Source organism: Camelina sativa, chromosome 2, assembly GCF_000633955.1.
Source record: "Camelina sativa cultivar DH55 chromosome 2, Cs, whole genome shotgun sequence".
Lineage (NCBI taxonomy): Eukaryota > Viridiplantae > Streptophyta > Magnoliopsida > Brassicales > Brassicaceae > Camelina > Camelina sativa.
Window position 1 is genome coordinate 25,314,918 of NC_025686.1, and position 23,428 is coordinate 25,338,345.

Sequence of the window (23,428 nt, forward strand, 5' to 3'; positions counted from 1 at the left end):
TTGAAAAAATAATGCAAACGTTAGATTCTCTTCTTTCCGTTTTTTCTGCTAATTTTGTGTTAGCTTTAGTTTTTTGTAAGTTTTCGAGATATAATAATAGTTACGTATATGAAATTTGTATGTTGTGTAATTAAGAGATATATTTCTTGGTAGAACTGTGTAACTAAGAGAGATAAATAAAATTTACATGAACAAAATAAAAGAAAATTAATCTAACTCCACATAATAAATGAAGAAAAGCGAAAAAGATGTAAAATGTTAAATGGATTCCTATATTGTCATATCAGAAAAACAGTAGGGACAACTTCGTAAATGATCAGCCGTATTTTTATTTATTACTAATAATATATATAAAAAAAATTAAAAAAAAAAACGCACCACTTTTCTTTTTCGCTGATGCACAGCTTGTCGGTTTGCGTGCAAATCCTCTGTTTCTCAACCTCTCTCTCTCTCTCTCTCTCTCTCTCTCTTTTATTCCTCTCTTCTTCTCTCTCTCCCTCTGTTCTAAAGTTCACCAGAGCAAAAACACACATCACTTACTCTCTCTCTCTCTCTCCCCTTCACTTTCTCACAAAACCCACTCTCTCTTTCTTTCTTTCTTCTATTTTTTTTAAAAATTTCCACTTTAAAAAGTTTTTGTTCTTCAGAGTCTTGAATTGTACTAAATAATGTTCATGTGTTTCTTCTCCTTCTTCTTCATTGTTCCCAAGTCTTTTGTTTCTGTGTCCTGAATTCTGATATAATGCTTCTTTAAGTGAGAGAGTTGAGTTGAGTTGACATCACTTCCCTTGAGAGTCTTTCTCTGTTCCCAGAACATCCAACTCTGTTTTCTTTCTTTTGGGTTCTTTGTTCTGTTTTCTCTTTGAAGAATCTTTAAAATTCTCAGATCTTCTGAATCTCTCTCTCTCAAACTTTAAACTTTTTTTTTTTTTTTTTAAGAAACTCTCTCGTTTCCACATGTCGTTGGTCTTTCGCTACAAGCCACGACCATAGAATCTTCTTTGTCTGAAAGAGAGAAAAAAAAAAAAGAATTGCAATTTACGTTTCTCTTAAGCAATACTACGACGGACTTTCCTAAGACATCAAAAGATTAAATTAAAGAAGACAGAAGAAGAAAGAAGAAAGAAGAAGAAGAAGAAGCTTGCAACAGTATAAAGTTTGAGACTTTGGAGTTTTTTTTTTGGAGGGTCGTGAAAAAAAAATATGGAGATGGCGGTGGCTAACCACCATGAGAGAAGCAGTGATAGTATGAATAGACATTTAGATAGTAGCGGTAAGTACGTTAGGTACACAGCTGAGCAAGTTGAAGCTCTTGAGCGTGTCTACGCCGAGTGTCCTAAGCCTAGCTCTCTCCGGCGACAGCAATTGATCCGTGAATGTTCCATTCTTGCTAATATCGAGCCTAAGCAGATAAAAGTCTGGTTTCAGAACCGCAGGTTTTGCTTCTCTCTCTCTCTCTAGTTGCTACCATTAATTTTTTCTTTAATTAGGGATTTGGAATTTGATTGTATTGGATTTTTATAATATTCAATGGATATGAAAGACCACTTTTTTTTTGTTGCTGTTTCAAGAGATTTGGTGTTTGATTCAATTCTCCGACACAATTTCCTGTTTTTTTTTTACAAAAGGGTTTGGTTGAATCTGTCTGGTAGATTTGGTTATTGTTTTTTTCTGCTCATTAGCGCTTGTACTAACTGTTCTTTTGACTATATATATATGGTTATTGTGTGATGTCTAATCTTGGCAGTTTTGTTGTTGTGTGGTTTTTTCTTTAAGGTGTCGAGATAAGCAGAGGAAAGAGGCGTCCAGGCTTCAGAGCGTAAACCGGAAGCTTTCTGCCATGAATAAACTGTTGATGGAGGAGAATGATAGGCTTCAGAAGCAGGTTTCTCAGCTTGTTTGCGAGAATGGATACATGAAGCAGCAGCTTACCACTGTTGTATGTAACTCTCCCTTGTTTCATATAATGTTCTTAAAAGACCTGATTGTTAGTCTTATCTATTCAATATTGACTTGTTGTTTTAACTTCAGGTGACTGATGCAAGCTGTGATTCAGTGGTCACAACTCCTCAGCATTCGCTTAGAGATGCAAATAGTCCTGCTGGGTAATGTTTTCTTTTGGTTTTGTATTTCCTTTTTTTTCTTTTTCTAATCTTGTTTTCTTGGCCTTATTAACTTGTTTTTTTTTGTTCTTAGATTGCTCTCGATCGCAGAGGAGACTTTGGCAGAGTTCCTATCCAAGGCTACAGGAACTGCTGTTGATTGGGTTCAGATGCCTGGGATGAAGGTTATACACTTCTCCTATTGTTACTTATGTGCTTTTTTTGTTTTATTCGTGTTGATACTATGACAATATGTGTGAGATTGAAATGTGAAATCTGATGTTGTGTGTGTTTAGCCTGGTCCGGATTCGGTTGGCATCTTTGCTATTTCGCAAAGATGTAGTGGAGTGGCAGCTCGAGCCTGTGGTCTTGTTAGTTTAGAACCTATGAAGGTAAGAAAAGGCTACTCTTGTTTTTTTTTAATGCTACACAGATTCGAGTCAAAATGTTTCATATTTGTTATCTTTGCAGATTGCAGAGATCCTCAAAGATCGGCCATCTTGGTTCCGTGACTGTAGGAGCCTTGAAGTTTTCACTATGTTCCCGGCTGGTAATGGCGGCACAATCGAGCTTGTGTATATGCAGGTGAGTGTTTATCTTTCTTTTGGTTTACTTTTCTATCTCTCTAACACTTGAAAATGAATGAATAAAGTTGAAAAATGGCTTTTGGTCAGACATATGCACCAACGACTCTGGCTCCTGCCCGCGATTTCTGGACCCTGAGATACACAACGAGCCTCGACAATGGCAGTTTTGTGGTATGTAACTCTCATTGGTCTGTCTACTGCATAAAAAACTGCAGGGTATTAATGTTTTTTCATGTATCTTTTGAAGGTTTGTGAGAGGTCACTTTCTGGCTCTGGAGCTGGGCCTAACGCTGCTTCAGCTTCTCAGTTTGTAAGAGCAGAAATGCTTTCTAGTGGTTATTTAATAAGACCTTGTGATGGTGGAGGTTCAATTATTCACATTGTTGATCACCTTAATCTCGAGGTAATTAGATCTTTGCAAAAGGACATATTGTTTCCTTAAAATTTCTTAAGGAACTAATAAGAAATATCTGTTCTTGCATTATAGGCTTGGAGTGTTCCGGATGTGCTTCGACCCCTTTATGAGTCATCTAAAGTTGTCGCTCAAAAAATGACTATTTCCGTGAGTACATGTGTAACAAAATAACTTGAGATATGGTTAATTCATATGCATATCTAATGGTTGAGGTTTTGGTTCATGTTTTAGGCATTGCGGTATATAAGGCAACTAGCGCAAGAGTCTAATGGTGAAGTAGTGTATGGATTAGGAAGGCAGCCCGCGGTTCTTAGAACCTTTAGCCAAAGATTAAGCAGGTACTTCGATCATGAGCTAAAAATTAGGAAGGCAGCTACTCTTTGCTCTCTTTTGCTTTTTTGACATATTACCTGTTTTTGGTTTTCTTGCAGGGGTTTTAATGATGCAGTGAATGGGTTTGGTGACGATGGGTGGTCTACAATGCCTTGTGATGGGGCAGAAGATATCATCGTTGCTATTAACTCCACGAAGCATTTGAATAATATTTCTAATTCTCTTTCGTTCCTTGGAGGCGTGCTCTGTGCCAAGGCTTCAATGCTTCTCCAAGTATGTTAATGTGCCTAGCTTGGTACTTTCCTTTTGTCCATATTCAATGGCTGAAAAATTCTATTGTTTATTGTCTTCTGTAGAATGTTCCTCCTGCGGTTTTGATTCGGTTTCTTAGAGAACATCGATCCGAGTGGGCTGATTTCAATGTTGATGCATATTCTGCTGCTACACTTAAAGCGGGTACCTTTGCTTATCCGGGAATGAGACCGACGAGGTTCACTGGGAGTCAAATTATAATGCCACTAGGGCATACAATTGAACATGAAGAAGTAAGACTTCAAAGTCTTTACCAGCTGTGAAAACATCATCTAGTGTTTTCTCTCTAATGTATTTGGTGTTGTTATGTTTCAGATGCTTGAAGTTGTTAGACTAGAAGGTCATTCTCTTGCACAAGAAGATGCATTTATGTCCCGGGATGTCCATCTCCTTCAGGTACATCATATCACTTCTAAGTTCTAACCCAATGGATCTTGAAATTTCTCTCATTCCAAAGTTATACTGACGTTAATGATGTATGGTAGATATGTACTGGGATTGACGAGAATGCTGTTGGAGCTTGTTCCGAACTGATATTTGCTCCGATTAATGAGATGTTCCCGGATGATGCTCCACTTGTTCCTTCTGGCTTCCGAGTCATACCAGTTGATGCTAAAACTGTACTTGTCTTTCCTTCATCACTTTTTTCTTCTCTTACTTAAAGATGTTTGTCTCAAGCCTCATATATTTTTTACTCAATACAGGGAGATGCGCAAGATCTGTTAACCGCTAATCACCGCACACTAGACTTAACTTCGAGCCTCGAAGTTGGTCCATCACCAGAGAATGCTTCTGGAAACCCGTCTTCTTCTAGCTCAAGCTCGAGATGCATCCTCACTATAGCTTTCCAGTTCCCTTTCGAAAACAACTTGCAAGACAATGTTGCCGGTATGGCTTGTCAGTACGTGCGGAGTGTTATTTCATCAGTTCAACGTGTTGCAATGGCTATTTCACCATCTGGGATAAGCCCAAGTTTGGGGTCCAAATTGTCCCCAGGATCTCCTGAAGCTGTTACTCTTGCCCAGTGGATCTCTCAAAGTTACACGTAGGTTTCAATGTTTACTTATGACCCGTTCTTATAAACCTCGAGCTTATCGTTGATGTTTTACGTTAATATGTTTGTTTTCTCAGTCACCACTTAGGCTCGGAGTTGCTAACGATTGACTCGCTCGGAAGCAACGACTCGGTACTAAAACTTCTATGGGATCACCAAGATGCCATCTTGTGTTGTTCTTTAAAGGTATGTGTCCTAAAAACAAACTAAAATTGGTTAATGTGTCAGAAGTCAGAACGGTTCTGAATAGAACACCTGTAGATTTAGATGTATAATGTGGTCTGGTCATGTTGCAGCCACAGCCAGTGTTCATGTTTGCGAACCAAGCTGGTCTAGACATGCTAGAGACAACACTTGTAGCCTTACAAGACATTACACTCGAAAAGATTTTCGATGAGTCTGGTCGGAAGGCTCTCTGCTCCGACTTCGCCAAGCTAATGCAACAGGTAAAGAAAAGAAAAATTCACCCATCTGCAGATAACGTTTTCGATTCATTATCTGAGACTTGTCTTGTCTTTCTACAGGGATTTGCATGCTTGCCCTCAGGAATCTGTGTGTCAACAATGGGAAGACATGTGAGTTATGAACAAGCTGTTGCTTGGAAAGTGTTTGCTCCATCTGAAGACAACAACAATTTGCATTGTCTTGCCTTCTCCTTTGTAAACTGGTCTTTTGTGTGATTCTCATTTGCTAGAAGGAAAGACTAATTAAAATTTTACATTAGAGAACTCAAATTTTTGGTTGTTGTTTAGGTCTCTGTTTTGGTTTTTAATTATTATGATCAAATGTTACTCACTGTTTTTTCATAATGTATTTGGTTTTAATGAGTGAGGAAAAAAAAAGAGCAGATCAATGTAGGGATGCTGTGACATTTTTGTTTTAGTTATAAAGTGGAGTTATAAGGTTACAACATTGATACTTTTGCATTTGACAGTTTAATTTTCACATCCCTTGCTATATATTTAATCCCTTTAGTAATAATATAAACTATTTAGAAAAATACAAAGAATCAACAAGAATCCACAGATGTAAGAAAGAAAAATTACAGCCAAGTAACTTTTTTTTGTTTGGATTGGCCGTTTAATAGAAAGATGTTCAGAATCTCATGCATCTAGATGGTAAACCTGTCTGATGATTGACGGCGACAATCTCAGAGACATTGTTGCAACGAAGAACATCTTGACCAAGCTTAGCTCCTGCAGCTTTAAGACCTTTAAGTGAAACCGGCATGTTAAAGAGGTTGAGCGAGGGAAGCTTAGAAAGCGGAGGGAGTTTCTGGTTCGGTAAGAAGTTTCTGAAATCATCCATAAGCAAAGGAACTTCGAAATCGGTTTTGTTGTGTTTCACAACATTGTCTTTAGCTGCGATGTGAGCTCCTGGTTCCATGTGGTTGGTTGAGAAGCTTGATTGGTTAGGGAAGTTTGGGTAGAGACTAACGTATCCTCTAAGATACATCATGTCGATTAAGAACTTCTTCCAGGAAGCTTGCCAACCGTTGGTTCTTGATTTCGGAATCTGGACAGGATTAGCTTTGGCGTTCTCAGTGAATCTCATGTTCATGTAGACGTAGAACTCTCTCCATTGCTTTGGGAAGAAAACGGCTCCCCAACTGCAAGGTAACTGGTGAAGGTAAGGTGTGTGTGGATGGATTTGTTTGAAGAAATCTGTTGGGTTCCATTTGGGTCTCTCTTTGACGACTTCGACGATTTTGGGTGTGTAAAGAGAGATAGAGGAGAGTTCCGGGAAAGAGACTTGAGGGTCGTAGTGGTAAGCCAATAGAGCGTATTTGATCCAGAGGAAGTAGTAAGGAGAGACTTCAATGTCGTCTTCAAGCAAGAGACCAAAGTCATCATCAGAAGCTGGATACCAACTCTCGCTCACAGCTCGGATTAAGCCTCCTTGGATGATTCGTCTTCTTAGTGTTTTTGGTCCGTGAGGCCAATCAAATGTGCTCACTACTTTGATCGTCTCTTCATCCACTTTGCTATCCATGTTGAAGCTGAGAGATATTTCGTCGCCAAGGTAGTATGCATTGCTCAAAGACCTAAGCAATCTTAACAAAGATTGAGCTCGGTTTTGCGTAATGATATTCACTGAGACTCTCATTTTATTCCAGTCTGCAAATCATAACAAATTTAGTCAGTTCAAGTAAGCAAAATTTCGAAAGCCAAATGCAAAAAGATAATGATATACTTACTTGGCAATGCTGTTGATCTTAGATCAGCCATCCATAAAACCTTAGAGATAGAAGCTCTAGGGAGCAAAACCAATGCGGTGCCATTAAGATTAGTCTCAGTAGCCATTTTCAAAGCTTTCTTAACATTAGGATCAGCATCAGCAACAGTAATCACCACGCTTGGGTTATGAATCTTAATAAGCCCTTTCATACTCGAATACACAGCTTGAAACACAGGCACCTCTGAGTTAGACACACCCAAGATAGCTCCAACTTCCAAATCAAAAATCTTAAATCTCCTCTCTTTACAAACAACCAAAGGCCACTTCAAAGCCGAAGCCGCATCCTCACAAGGACAGAACTTCCCACCAGATACCGCAATATAAGCCTTCTTACCAACAGTACCTCTGAACTTTTCAAGCAAAGGACCAAGCGCTTTAACTTCATCTATCGAATGAGCGTAAAACAAAGCGTCAATCTTCTGAGGATGCATCGCAGCCCATTGAGTAATGTAACCAGTGGACAACGCTTTCCACCATTGATTGTCTCTTACTTCAACAATGTTTTTGAAAATCACAGTCGTCTCTGATACATAAGCTAGTCTGTGTTCACTATCTCCCCATGTCTCCTTATCATTTGGATCCACTGGTAACACAAACGAACCTGCATTTCTATACTTCTGTAGCTGATAACTGCAAAAACACAAACCTTTCATCATTAGAATTTACTAATCCTAATTAATTTTTAATTAATCATATAACAAAACACGTGATTTCTAAAGACGTTACTACTACTATATTATAATTATATACTAAAGTTTTGTTTAATTAATTATGATTAACCAAATTAAACATTTGCCTTATCCTACACTCAAAAAATTTCAAATTCCCGAGGAACACGAGATGAGACTAACCTCAGGTGAAGATCTTCACCGGTGGAGAATGTGAATGGTTTCTCGATGAACAAAGCTTTAACGAGCTCCGCCGATAAGAACCACGAGCTTGATAAGAAATCAACTTGAAGAATCCGATCTAAGGTGATGTCGTAAGCCGGATCAGGCAAGTAAAGCCCAGCTTCCTTAGATCTAAACTTCCTATAGCTCGGAAACGTGAAGTCCTTTTGCCGGAACGGCAAAATCCTACCGATGCTTCCCAAAACGGAGTTCTCGTATTTCTCAGTTCCGGCGACGTGTGAGAGCATCTGAAGCATTTTTTTCCCAGGGATCATATCGTCGTCGAGTATGTAAACCAGATCTGCTTCTGTTTGAAGCGCGATTTGGAATCTTCCGTAGTATTTGAAGTCGTAGTTTGAGCTGATGAAGCTGATTCGTGAATCGTTGTAGCTTCCGGCGATTCGCCGGAGAGATGCTTCGTTAGGGCTTCCGAAGGCCAGAACCCAGACATGGTGAAACGCTAGCGTTTGGTGGAGGAGTGAATCGAGCTGAGCGCAAAGTGTTTTCCTCTTGAAGTGGTTTAGTATTACTGTTACTTTGGGCTTATTTGGCCCATTTAAAGCCCATTTTGATTTCATCTTCATCAACTCTTGTAAAGTCTCGGACTCAAGGTTCTTCCTCTGGAACGCTAAAACGTCGTCGTATAGCTCTCTCTTCATCTTGATCATTTGCTGATCGTTTGATTTTTTCTGCGAGAAGTCTATTTTCTCGTACTCGCAAACCTCCGCCGGTGAAACCACCGCCGGGAAGTTATCCTCCGATCTGAGAAAAGAGGCGGAGTCTTGGTAGTGGCTGACGACGTGAGGAGTGACGATGTAACTACGCACATTATGGGCCCATTTAGTGGCCCAAGTGAAGTCTGGCTTGGCCCTTAAGTCAATGGAAGGGCTCATGTAGTAGAGAAGTCCGGTGGCGTAGACGGCAAATGCAAACTGAAGACACGTTAGAGCCGTCACGAACTTGGCTGAGTTGAGTTTCCGGTTAGGTTTTGGTTTGCCGGATGAGTATTCTCCGAAGATGCTCTCTATGTAATCGCCTCCGCTGCTTCTCACAGCCGGTGGTCGTATAAAACCCATTTTGTCAGGATCTGAAACCTTATTATAGAGTAGGAGTAGGAGAAGAAAGAGAAATAAGAATGTGTTTTTTTTTTGTTTCTCACTGTTTAGAGCAAATGTATATATATAGATGAAGATGACATAAACATATATATATATATATATGTATATAAAGTGAGATTTGTGGGTGAAGAAGCATTACATAAGGAGGATATCACATGGGGTAAACGTTCATTAAGAATAAAGTAAAGTGTTTAAAACAAACTTCATTGGTTGAATATGTTATTAAAAAAGGTTACGCGATACCGTTTGATTTTATATAACTCACTTTGTTTTCTATTATTCAAGAAAATATGATTATATAGTTTTAAAAAAAAAGGATAATTAGGACAACAACACTCAACGGAAAAAGCCGGGTTCATTGGCGTATAAAAGGGTTACCCTTGCATAAGTTGCATTTAACACTTCCATATGCTATGTTTTTTTCTTTTTCTTTTGCATATATTGTATTTGCATGGCTAAGAGAGCCTAAGAAGTAAGTACAATACTTTTTATTGTTTAAGAAGTTAATTTAGATTTCACTTTCTTGTTATGAATCAGGGAGTAAATGAGTTTTAGCTCAACCAAACTCAAGATTGTTCAAAAGCTAAACCAAAACTAATGTGCTCGGTGTGAAAGTAAAAAGAATCAGTTTGTTCATATAGACTATATTCTATATACTATAGTATTATATAAGCATTAAAAGATTAAAGATAGATGCAGCATAATCGAGAAGGAGAACATAAAGTATATTACCTTTGTGTACATGATCGCGCGTATTGTGAGAGAATCAAGCCTTTTCTTCTTCAACAATCGATCCACAAGATATATTATTATACTATTATATAGTACAGATTCTCTCCTTGAATAAATTTGAAGTATAAAGAGAGTCGAAGAATCCAAAAGAAAGAAAGATTTTGAGTAGAGAATGAGTTATTGAAAGTTTTAGAGTATAAAAAAATACATTTTATAACAAATGTCTTGGACAAGCGACGGTTTGACTTTGCAAATTGGCATGTAGATACGTAGTTGAACTTTGCAGCGATTTGCCACCTTTTGCTTATATTATACTAGCTTCTTTGTTATCATAATATTCTAAATATTGGAACTTAGCCGAACATTTTACCAGAATTTTTCCATTTTGGACCGATCGATATACGTAAATTAAATCGTAATAATAACAAACAACCAAAAAAAAGTAGAAAAGGCAAGTAATAATTTTCTTAAACCCGTGGAGTTTTATTTTTTTATGTCCGTATATTTTGATTTGAGAGCCTAGTTATTTTTTTATTAGATGAATATTTTTTTTCTTCCATGTGCAATTGAATTTAATTTAGATCTGGTAACTAAAACCGAAATAGTTTTCTCCAACATATTGTTTGTTGAACTAACTGTACTTAAAAATGTTAAAAAATAAAGGGAAATTACACAGACTCTTAATGTATAGCTTTGCATTCTCACTTCTCTAACCTAGCTATACTAATAAAAAAGAAAATACGTTTTTTTGGATAATTATCATAGAGATATTTTAGACATACACTTTCTCTGTATAAAGACTTTTCAGGCACATTATATTTTGGTGTTGGTGCTCTTATGACCCATTACACCATCCATCAAGTGATCGCTCAGTTTTTCTATGATGCTGCATTTCTCATGAGTGCTTGTTTCACTTAAGATTATTCGTTTTGTCTCATAGCGCAAGATGGTCAGATTCTGGAAAATAAAGTAGCAAATGATATTTATATATATCCTTACGATATATCAAACCAAATTTTCCAAAACATATCACAAATTTGTTTATATGTAAACTATAACATTTTCACCGTAAGCATTTCAATCCATTTAAAATGACAATATTTACATTAATTATGTTTCTTTGGATTGTACAAAACGATTAGTATATTTTGTTCTTCATCATGTATAAATAAATTATATTAGTCTCTCTAATCCTTGCTTAATTATTATTATTAAATCTGTTCATACTTCATACTCGTAGTTTTTTTTGTTACTTAGATTACGAGTTTTGAGGTCGGTCACACATGTGTGACTTTAATTAAGAATATAATTATCCCTTCATCACCCGATCCACATACCGTGAACATGATTGCTACCTTTTTCTTTGACGTCGATTGCTTATTTACACTCATTTCAGGTACATTTATATACACAAAATCAATAATACGTGTACGATACATTTATAAACACAAGTAAATACGTATTCAAATATGAATGTATAGGATTTTTAATTTATTTCAGAGCTACAATTAACTAAACTAAATACGTATACGATTATATTTATATTCATAAATTAATAAGTTCTCGGACAATTAATTACCCATGTGTTTTTTCGCACTTTTCAAATGAAATGAATGTATTTATTTACTAGAAAATTATTTCATATAGTATACTAATAAAGAAAAATTAAACTTTTTTTAATCTTAAAAAAAAAGAAGAGAACCCATCATACTACAGCTACTAGTACCATTTACTTTTTTTTTGGTTTGGTGTAGAAAGGATGATTTTGAGCAGCGGGTAACTAAGTTTGGACACCAACTAGACAAAAAAAAAAAAAAAAAAAANAAAGGAATTCTAACGAAATTGATATGTGATGCCCGGTCTCTCCAAAAATAGGAAATTGTTGTATTTTCCGAAGGAGTTGTAATTTGACTTCTCATGAAACAACTCTTTTTACGACCAAGCAGCTTCGTTGTTCCATTGTACCTAATATATGTGGACCGACATATAGTTATGAACACGAATGTATAGTGTAAATTACTTATTAGAACTTCACCAAACTTAGCTCTTACTGTTTGTCAACTTCATAGTGTCAAGTACACCACTTTCTAATGTGTGTATACACCCATGTATATGTGTATTTCAAAGTCAATGTACAAGTGGTTATCCAATTTGCTATTATTAAATTATAATTTGCATTTTTGCTGAAAGGTTTGATTCATCTCACATATTTTGATATCAACTTATATTTTTTGTTGAAGCCTGGTCTTCAGACATATGCATGTGAAACTGTGAATTCATATATATAGCTTACTTCGTTTGTTTGACAAGAGTGTAAATAATTATATATGGATGAGTAATTAATATAAACTGATGTCAATAACAACAAGCTTTTAACTTCTCAAGATAATCGTGAACTGTTTTGTCATTATATATAACTACAAATAATATCTAAAAACGGAAAGACTTACAAAGAGAAAATATGGAATACGTACTGTTGGCAGACAAAAAAAAGCCACCGAAGCAAGTTGATGCATCATGCATGTAAAGAAAAAGAGAGTTCTTAAAAATCCTTTCTAAAAACTATAATCTAAATAGTAAGCATGAGCATAATTCGCTGATTAAATGTAAACATGAATGATATAGAGGTATACGCAGCAGAACGAGAATAAATAGGATTAGGATACTAATATATAATGGACAAACGCTAAGCGTCGTCACATGAACCGTTCGCATTGGCGGCTTATGAGCTCATCATATATATGCAACGAGGTAGAATGCCCTCTTTTAGGTATCAAGTCGAGCCTGAAAAAAAAAAACAACAAGCCAAACACCATCCATACAAGACAATGGAATATACAAATAAAAAAAGTGATAAGTACTATATTTTAGAAGATAAGTACTAGACACGATAGGTACAGACTTATAAATTGTCAATTTAAAACGTACATAGAAGAATCTCTTGTGTGCTATACTTAGGATGTTGCCATCTAAAGGGTCAAAGCTAGTCTAACGACTTGATATCCAATTGGTCTAAAGTACGACTATAAATATACCAAAAACTTTTCATATCTATAGACTTATTTCTCAAGAATTTTCTTACGTGAGATTCCATCAAATTAGGCTAGTTTCAGTATAGTCGTTGAATTATTTAGTCTAATATAAGATTTTCCTTGGCCACATTATGGTCCTCCAATAACATTAAACTTACCTTTCGACGAAACAACCTTATATTGAGGATTATCTCTAACATGGTATACAATATTAATACTTACAAAAAAAATTTGTAGATACAATCCTTACTAAAAGAATCGGACTATATCTAGTCCTTCCGACACATTTTTTGTTTTGTTTTGTTTGTGTGTTCTGTTGTAGTTGGTGATGTTCGGGAAAAATCAAACATTGGTATTCCAAGAGAAAGTAATAATACCATCTCCCTTATTTGTGTATGATTAAATTGTTAACATATTATTAGGTAGTGAGTAGTGACTAGTGAGCTTGAAAATGATCGATGAAACATTAACATAATCTATCATTTGTATAGGGAAAAATTTAACAAAAACAAACGTTTCCGTTTTAGTTGTTTCTTTCCATTTTTGTTTTGATTTCAGTTTCATCGGAAGACAAGAAAACAAGACGCAGTTAAACTTAATAAGATTCTTCTATTTTTTCTTTGATAAACTAAGCGAAGAATTAATTATTCCAAAGCGGCCATTCACTAGTCGAGCGGGATTTGGTGAAGGAAATAGTTTTTAAAAACTCGACTGACAGAAAAATTCTTGTTTATTATTCATAACATAAAAATTCTTCAATTGATTTATTAAAAAATATATAGAAAATGCTAATAAATAACTATTTGACTTTATAAATCAATATAAATACTTTTGACTTTATTGAGAGAATTTGGAGGTAGATCTTGAGATCCAAAAACACAGGCTAGCTTCAGCACGTGAGCAAGTCGCCATATCGATTTTAATATAGTCTTCAGTTGTAAAATACCAAACAAGCTTTATAATACGCACTAAAAAGAATTGATTAATCATACATACATTTGTGTTGTGGCCTTGTGGGGATACAAAAAAAAAATTCACTTAGGACTCGTTTGTGGAAGTCAACAAGAAAAAATTCAGGATGTTTGTGAATTGTGATCTTTGGTCCATAGGATGTTGTTAACAATACTAAACCAAGTTCTTTTTTGCTAATTGCGATTCAAAACTAAACAAATGTAGTTGCGTTACAGAGGTCCACTAATTGGGAGGATTAAGGCCCATAATTTCTCTTATATATTAGTTTCTCATGTGAGAATATAATTTTTTAGGGAGCAAAAGTATATATATATATAAATATTTATGGAAGAACATTTTTTCCCACAATCACAACTCACACACCTATACCCACCACCAAACACATTTAGACCACAAAAGAAAAAATTATAATGATGATAAAGTAAAGAAAAAACAAAGCCACTCTTGCTAAAAATGCCAATATATATATTACCACCTATATAATAAGCACATTTGTCGCTTTTCCTTCAACCCCACCAAAAACTAATAATACTACTTATACCCCCAAAATTTAGAAATTAAACGTAAACTACCCTTTCCCAATTGAAAAAAGCAAATCGTACTATTAAGAGAAAACACCAAAAAAGTTAAAAACGAGGGAAAATTTTAAAAAGTCCATAATGTCAAACCCTCGTTTTATCCTTCTTCCACCAATCACCTAGGTCTTGGTCTCGCCGGGAAACTGAGAGCTTGCCGTAGTTTCTTCTGAGTCGTCGACGGACTCGGATTTGAACTAGCGATAGGCATTCCGAAAGTCATTGTCTGTGAGAGGTTCACCATATCCACCATTGATTGCGTCTGGTAAGAAGTCGTCGTCGTATCAGTCATGTCGCCTCTCGCTGTAGCTCGCTGCCACGAGTGCGAGCTTAGACCGGCCAGAACGTAAGCCCTACCCGAAGACTCGTAAACTTGACGGCTAGCCATTCTATCTTGCGTCTCCTTTAGCTCTGCACACAGTGTTACACACAATGGATCTCCGGCTCGACCTGACACAGACTCTGTCAGTACCCCACGGCAAGTCTCAAGAACTGACACAGCTTCGGTCAAATCACCCCGTTCGGCTAAAACTCTAGCTTCGGAGATTGCTTCCGCTGCACGTAATCTGATTCTCTGTCTGTCAACTTCAACTGACACCACAGGTCTTCTGTCCACCATCACAATCGGCCTGAGAATCTTTACTTCGCCGGAACTATTCAAATCAACGGTCTCTTTCGTCACCGGGTCTTTGTAAACGCATCGAACCTTGAGTAACGACATCAGATCTGAAACTCCATCAACAACGGGGATATCAAGATTCACCAAGAAGTTCCTTTCTTCCTCTGCATAGAGATCACCAACTGCGATAGATCCGGTTCTTGAATTCAGACCGTTATCAAACTGGTAACTTCCAGCTTTAACCGATGCAATCCTCAACAGATGATGAACACACTCGATCTTAACGCATAGCTCTTGAACCACAACGCTAAGAAGACCTCCAATGCACTGAGCGAATGCATCTTGTATAACCGTTTCAGACTCTATGAAAGAAAATGTACCTCCGGAGTTTTCTGCAATGGAATGCATCGAGGAAGCATCGTGGTCTGTACCAAACCCGAACGCGTGAACTGGTATCCGGTTTCCGTTGATCTCTTTAGGAAGAAGGGCTTTGTAATCCGTTCCTCTGGAACCTGTGGGGCTAGTCATGGTATATGTATCTTGACCATCAGATAAGAGCACGATGCTTGATACCGGGTTCTTGAATCTACGGTCGATCAAAACTTTTGCACCTTTCTTCAATCCTTCTGCAATGTTAGTCCCTCCGTTTGAGACCAACGAGTTAACCGCTTGCAATGCTTCTTGTTTACCAGTCTCGGTCATGAGACGGAGAGGGAAGTTACGGCGTGCTGTGGATGAGAAGGATATGACCGAGAGACGGTCGAACGGGCCAAGATTCTGAATCACAAAACCCATTGCTCGTTTCAGCAACGCCAGTTTTGTTCCCGCCATGCTTCCACTCACATCAAGAACCGTGACTAGATCGACAGGAGCACGAGAAGAAGAAGAATTCGAAGACGACTTTGAAGGAGCTTTCAGATTGATCAATACAGCAAAATCTTTAAACGAAACCGATCTAGCTACTTCTGAAATCTCTGGATATGTTTTAACTTCCAATGTCCCACTCACACCAGGTTTAGACTTCTCCAAACCAGATTCAGCAGAATGGTCTTGATGTTCCAGAGCCTCATCATCATTAAAAACCGCAGGCTCGGTGTTAAAGATCGAGGAGACCCTTAGACTGTCAGGCCGTGAAGAAGCTTGAATCGGGGACGACCTCCTTGGAGGTATTGACATCCAGGCATTGTCCCTTGTTTGACTTATCGGTTTAACACCAGATTTAGACTTAGCATTAGGGCTCTGGACAGGGATCTCATTCCACTTCGCGCGACAAACAGGACAAATCTGGTTCCCGTGTTTAACATTCGTAGTGATGCAGTGGAAATGAAACGAATGAGAGCATTCCGCTGTAAAGATTGCGTGGCCTTGCCCTGCTTTCATCGCCGTCAAACATATCGCACACGTTTTCTGCAATATCACAAACTAGATGGTTTCAGATTCTGGACAAAGATTAGTTGGAAAGGAGAATTGAAAAACTTTATAAGAGTATGGTATCCACGTAATACAGAGTTAGACAGGTCATTGTCGTAAATACAAGAATCCAAAGAAGCCTGACATAGGTGAGTTTGTGTCATAGTCTCTGACACATTTGTTTCTGTTACTATTACCCTCTATTATTGAATGATGGCATAAAAAGAAGAGCAAAACATTAAAAAACAAAAAAAGATGGAATCTTTATATTTCCATAACCTGGAAACAAAAAAAAAAGTCTCAAGAGACTTGATGAGTTTAAATATTAGGTTTAGTAGTTTTGATCATTCAAAAACATGGCTTATTCGCTAGAAGATAGATCCTGGAATCTTGATCAAAGTAGTTTGGAATCTATCAGGTCAAACAATTAAAAGAACAACGGACAACAAAAGAATGGGAAAGACAAAGGACACAGCTTTATAAAGTTAAAGGGCTGATTTAACCAGATCAGTAATCAAAAGACTGTTTAGGCAAATTCAACGCCAGAAAGATTAAAGTTGATAAAAAAAAAAATATAACAATGCAAAGCAAAGTTAAAGAAAGTGTGAAACTTTAAAAGAATTTAACTTAACCTAACAATTATCATGGTTACAACTCACAATTATCTTGGTAACGATTTAAAAACTGCAATTTTAGTTGAACTAGATGTAAAATGTTATACCAAGAATAGAATAGTTTACTAGACTAAGGAGAATATCTAATCAACAGTAGATTCAGAACACTAACAAGGGTATCTTTCAACAATAATTAAAAAGTTGAATGCAAAAAAAAAGCAACAAGAAAAAGAAATAAAAAAAAGGAGATTGGTCCTTGAAGTGCACTTGACTATTGTCAAAAAAACCTTTATCCCCACAGTGGCTCCATTTGCGGGAGTTGATAATTACATGACACCAAATTTTGTTCATATTTCTTCAACAATACCAAGAAAAATTTACACTCAAAAACAAAACAGTATAAAGAAAGATAGAAAGAAAACAAAAGGCACTATAAACCAGGGAAAGAGACAGAACACAAATAGAACCCCAAAACCCAATCTTAAGCCAGAGCTGTAATGTCAAAATCTTGATGAATGATTCGAATAATAATACGATAAAGTTGGCTTTGGAGGAGAGACGTTTACACAATCACTAATCTTACTAATCACTCTACATGTCCATCCCTATTTAGACATTATTACTTGACCAAAAAATAAAGTTTTGTTTTTCTTTCACCCCACCAATAATTTCAAAAAGGTCAAAACTTGCAAGTCTCAAAAACAACAAAAACCTATTGACAAATGTTAGGTTTGATAGACACAAAACATATGAGGGTCATAGTAGTTGAAAAACATACACACACACATCTAATTACAAATACATAAAAAAATTAAACAACTAGTAGTAAGATCATTTGATGTGCGTGAAGATCCAAACACTTTTTAGAAAAAAGAGAAATTAATTGAAAGATTAAACAAGTAATAAAGTAAGAATTAGATTGTACTACAAATTAACAGCTAGTTAAAAAAGTAAAACTAAAACTAATTCTTTAGAGTTCCAAGAAAGATTAGCCAAATCACACAAATTTTGAACCACACAAAGATCCGTCAATCCAACGGGTGACCCATAATCCAGAAAAAAAACCAAACTTTACCATTTTTTTTAATGTAAAAACACGAAAAATTCAACCATAGAGATAAAAATGTAAACTTTATGTCGATTTCAATAATAAGTGAGGAAACCCACAAACCTTTGAAGAGGATTTGCTAATGGAGCGAGGCAATCGAAGACCAGAGGAAGAAGGAGTCGGCGTAGTGGGTCTTGGAACCATTACAGGAGAAAATGAAACGGCGTCGTCTGATCTTCTTCTTAAAGGAGAAGAAGAAGAAGAAGAATCTTCTAACGTTTTGGGAACGTATAAACATAAATTGAGACCTAAAGCCAATTTAGCTTTTCTCCATCTGCTTCCCATTTCTTCTTTTATTGCACCAAATCACACCCAAATAATGAAATTGAAAAAGGCTTTGTTTTTTTTGTGAAATCTGAGAATCTTTCTTCACTTGTTTATCTTGTGTAGATGTTTTTGGAGCTAAAGAAGAAGAAGAGGATTGGGTAAAATTGAATGAATGAGTTTTGCAAATTGTAAAGCTTTTCTCTTGCGCAGAGGAGAGAAGAGAGAGAGAGAGAGAGACGGTGGAGAAGTTTTTGACCTTTTTTTTTTAAATTTTCTTAGAGGATGATGGATGGATGAGTGAAGGGGTACTTTGGTCAATGTTTTTAATCATGAAAACTTGGGATTATACCAAAGTTAAATTTGACCTTTGATTTTTTTGAGTTTCCTTTTTTTAATTGGTCAGATACGACTTTTTACTTTGTTCATTAATGGAGTATAATTTGTTTTCCTAATGTTTAAAGATGTTCTTAACTACAATACCAATTTGGTTTTTGATTTGATTACGCCGCTTTTACTTTACAGTAATCCCCTGTATACTAATAAAGAAAGCATATTCTTATAAAAAAAAATTGATGTGTCGCTTCTAGAGAGCTCAGTGCATTTTTTAACAAAATAATCTTATATTTTTTACTTAATTACATTAACATATCATTATATTAAAAAAACAATTAACTGAATAATAATTAGATATGTTATCATTTCTCACACAAATTTAAATATCACATATTAAAACTTATTAAATAATTACATATTATTTTAAGGTAAAATTTCATTAAAATTTACTTACAAATATACAAGTCAAAATTAAAATCAGTATAAGTAAAATATTCTAAAAAGCTATAAAAACATATCAATTAATATAAAGTTAATAAAAATAAAAAAAACATATAACTTATTAACATAATCATATAAAAACCAAATGTTATTTTTTATGTTAGTATTATTACTATAATAATTTAAATAACAAGTTTTCAATAGTTATTATAATTGATTATAAAAAGAAGTATATTACCTCTGAATTATCTCCAACTCATTAAAAGAAACTTAATCTTCAATAATATAATATATATATATATATATATATATATATATATATATATATATATATATATATAGATAGATAATATAAAATGACAACAAATTAGGGAGTATTATGATGTGTGATTATTTATATATATCTAAGTATGTAAACTAATTAATCTCAACATTTAGTGTGATTATTCATTAAAAATGGAAATATTGATAACCGATAGGAATATACGTTCTAATTGTATATTCATCTATGTGCTATTAAAAAGGAATGAGACAATAACTCTTATCATTATAAATAAACTTAGTACCAAAAAAAATCATAATATATTTAAAATGAGTGATTATTAGATTGTACAAAATTGTTATAGTTACTTGATAAACCATAAATATAAATTTGATTTTTAAAACACACAAAAATATATATTTCCATAAATTATAACAGTTTATAAGTATTTTTTTTACCACATTCATATATTTCACGGTGAAATGTATTGTTACACAAATTCGTTGATTTTGGAATTTCATTAATTTTTTCATAATGGTTTGTTTGGTAATAATCTGTCATTTATATAAAATATTAACAAACTGACTAAATCAAAAGATTTAAATAGCCTAATCAAAAATATTAAATCAATAAATTAGGTTCTCTTTAGAAAATTTAGTTTAGAATCCGATTGTTACTAACATATAATAAAATTAATTTAGTATATGTTTTTATGGTTACATAAGAAACATGCAAAATTGTTATGATTACAAAATAAATTTAATTTTTAAACCACACAAAAGACATGTTGCAATAAATAGTAACATTTTATTAATATTTTCTCTACCATAAAACTTTTTACACATTCAAAGATTTCACGGTGAAACATATTTTTTTATGCGAAAAACACAGCTTTGAATAAATAAATAAAAAACTTTAGTTACATATTATGTTTGAATTAAACTGATATTAATTCTAAAATAATAATTTTAGTTATAATAATTTTCTTTAAATCGATTTGTAGATTCAAATAGATATATCATATACGACATCGTTTGTGGTAATAATTGATTATATGGAATTGACATTATATATCTTCCGTGTGTATATGGATATGACATCATATATTGACAATTTATTACAGTATCTTTTTTGTCAAAATCTAGTACTCCCAAGACATGTTTTCCAAGGTATGAATTTGGGGTTAGAGAAAAAAAAAAAATCCTATTCTACATAATTTTGTTTCCTTTATACTTATTAGAAAGTGACCTAATATTTATAAATTCGTAGCGTTTGATTAGTTCGCATATACCCGAAAACAAGGCTTACCGTGAAACTTGTAAGATTTTAAAGGCATGGCCGTTGAAGTAGTTGGAAAATTAATCAATGCATGTCTTTTGTGCATACAAAAATCTACTAAATTAATGAAGTTGTTGACTTTACAAAAAATTAGCTACCTTGCTTTATTTACTTTTTTTTAGCAACTTCACTATTTACCTATGTGTCAAGTAATTTGGGTTATTGGTATTTTATTAAATTTCGTATATTGCTGCATTCTACAATCTATATTTCTATATGAACTTGACTTGCAAAACTTTTCCAAACTTATTTAAGCTGATGTAGGAAAATATTTAAAAGTTTTTGATCATAAACAATATGACAACATGCATGAAATTGGATATTTTATGATCAAATATACATATTGTATTGGACTCTCTTCGTCCATCAAGCAGAAGTGCAGAACTCTTTTCGATGGATTTTTAATATAGTCATAGATTGATGGTTCACCAACCTTTACCTACATATATTGTATAACAACTACTCTAGAGAAACAAAACTCCAAATCCTAAGTTTAGACCTGGTTAAATTATTCAACGAAAGTTTGGAAGTTGTAGTAGATTCTAATCTAGCATAGCTTTTTTATTTTCTTTATTATAGAAAATTCTTTTAATAAGTTTTTTTTTGCCAATGCACCAAAATATATTTGAGCTCAAGAAGGCTTCTCTCGACTATAGTGACATTACTTTGGTACTCTATGAAAGTTAACAAATAATGAGTTTTTACATTCATAGAAGTCATTTAAAAAAGTCAAAGGTTAAACTATTTCAACGATGGGCGGTTGATAAATTATTTAAGCTATGTGCGTGTGTATGTGTGAAGGTATGGGTATAAATTTATGGAAGTGTAGTAACTCTTTAGACAGTAGAGGAAATTGATAAGGAAATGCATTAAGTTTGGTTGAAAAAGAGAAGAAAAAGTGAAGAGAAGTGAGGTTTGAGGTCTTGAGGATATAGGAAAAATAAAGGAGGGGACAAAGATAAAGCAAAAAAACTTCGTAGCCATTAATTAGAACCCATTCATTAGGTGGAGAATATTGAAATTGGAGTCTATTACAGGGTGTCAACCATCATAGGAAAATAAAACAAAAATCTCATGGAGAAAACCATGTCCAAAAAATAAAAAATATCTAATAATGTTATTTTGAGAACTACTATCATTTTCTAAATTAAATAGCCAAATTCTATCTTCTTCTTCTTTTTTTTTTTGTTAAAATGATGCAATATATATATATAAGTTAGTCTAATTATTGCGTTATTTTTTCATAAATAACTTAATTTTTTGGTATTTTTTAAAAATATCATATTATTGTGCATGATAACATATTATTTTATCTAGTATCATATTTTTTCATTTATATCATACGTAATGGTAGATTGAGAAATTATAACACACAAAAACCATATAGCTAAGAGCCATTCATGTTTGGGATTCCCTTCCAACCATTAGAGTGCAAAATTTATATCAGATATGTTTTTGATTGTGACCATCAACATTATTCTATATATATATAAATTGTTTGGTGATATAATGTGGAAATTAGGAATACGATGTGTTTTTGTTTTCCGATTTCTTTTGGTATACTCAAATAAAAAAAGTACAAGAGTATATATAGACTAACCTAATAGAGAAATTTGAACATACACTATATCTACAAAGCACAAACAGTATACATTGGTTAATATCTAATCTATCAAACAGATTATTATATAGGAATAGGATGCTTTGTCTTGAAGAAAATATCATGCTTTGCTTTGCTGTATAGTGTATACAACCAAACGAAGATAGCGAAATGTTTTTTTTTAAAAAAAAGAAGAAGAAGAAGAAGCACAGACACACACTTGCACCTACCAAAAGTCAATATCCCCGACCCATAGTAAAAGCCCCCTCAAAAAACGGTCTCATTTATTTCCATCCACGGTATCTTGTGACCCTGCTCAAGTTTATTAACCTTTCTTTATTTTTGTTATTTTTTTTTTAACTTCTATAAAATTTATGTGCCCACATAGATATAGTACATATATCGGAATATTATTGTATACTTAATAAGATTTATTGACATGTGAATTTAACGTATTTTTGTAACCACATAATAATAGTGTGTACTTAACTAGTTTATATCCAATCAAAATATGTGTTACATTTTTAGTTTGAAATCTAAACCAAAGTCAGAACTGAAAAGCAGATTCAGGTTCAGTCCCATAAAAAAATAACTTATATACTCTAGTACTTTTAAATCATTTTTATATCACCCCAGTTACTTAAATCTTATTAATAGATGTTGTTCATATAAATAATTGTTGGTCCAAAGGAAAATGGTTCAAATCAAATAACAGTTTTATACTTCATCATTTATTAAAGTATTGTTTTTGGGATAATAGTGACAGCGATGGAGAAAGTGAAATGTCAAATGAAAAACATTTAATTAATTTTTCGGTTTAGTTTATTATTTTTTTTTTTTTAATAGAAAAAATGGATTTGGATAACATGTCAAAGCTGAAAGTTTCTTATTGGTTTGCGCTGAATCTTCCATTTGATATCTCTGACCTTAAATCGCCGCCGTTTTATTTGAACTTAACCATACCCTTTTTGTTTTTGCTTCCTAACTACAGCTAAGAGTTTTCTTTATCAACAGAAGATACGTGCTGCCAGTAATCACTCTTTGTTCGGTTGATCAAACAAAGATTATTAGAATTT

At 34.3% G+C, this 23,428-nt stretch overlaps 3 protein-coding genes across 4 annotated transcripts; 1 reads left to right on the forward strand and 2 right to left on the reverse strand.

The window, feature by feature from the left end:
- Positions 459-5,630, forward strand: LOC104738152 (homeobox-leucine zipper protein REVOLUTA). Its single transcript, XM_010458377.2, has 18 exons — positions 459-1,436; positions 1,777-1,939; positions 2,032-2,105; positions 2,197-2,287; positions 2,399-2,494; positions 2,574-2,687; positions 2,777-2,860; positions 2,937-3,092; positions 3,177-3,251; positions 3,336-3,442; positions 3,536-3,710; positions 3,794-3,982; positions 4,065-4,145; positions 4,235-4,369; positions 4,454-4,794; positions 4,881-4,989; positions 5,100-5,249; positions 5,328-5,630. Exons 1-18 carry the CDS (start codon positions 1,204-1,206, stop codon positions 5,481-5,483), a joined length of 2,529 nt encoding a protein of 842 aa, XP_010456679.1. The 5' UTR covers positions 459-1,203; the 3' UTR covers positions 5,484-5,630.
- Positions 5,657-9,943, reverse strand: LOC104738147. The gene is made up of 4 exons (XM_010458372.2): positions 9,782-9,943; positions 7,893-9,025; positions 7,001-7,671; positions 5,657-6,920 (listed from the first exon to the last, which is right to left on the reverse strand). The coding sequence occupies exons 1-4, from the start codon at positions 9,791-9,793 to the stop codon at positions 5,899-5,901; spliced, it is 2,838 nt and encodes a 945-aa protein (XP_010456674.1). The 5' UTR covers positions 9,794-9,943; the 3' UTR covers positions 5,657-5,898.
- On the reverse strand, positions 14,213-18,676 carry LOC104738161. Of its 2 annotated transcripts, none has more exons than XM_010458383.1 (2): positions 18,175-18,676; positions 14,213-16,386 (listed from the first exon to the last, which is right to left on the reverse strand). In XM_010458383.1, exons 1-2 carry the CDS (start codon positions 18,394-18,396, stop codon positions 14,479-14,481), a joined length of 2,130 nt encoding a protein of 709 aa, XP_010456685.1. In that variant the 5' UTR covers positions 18,397-18,676; the 3' UTR covers positions 14,213-14,478. The 2 variants fall into 2 exon arrangements, with proteins under 2 accessions (XP_010456685.1, XP_010456690.1); XM_010458388.2 differs by lacking the exon at positions 18,175-18,676 and adding an exon at positions 17,049-17,116.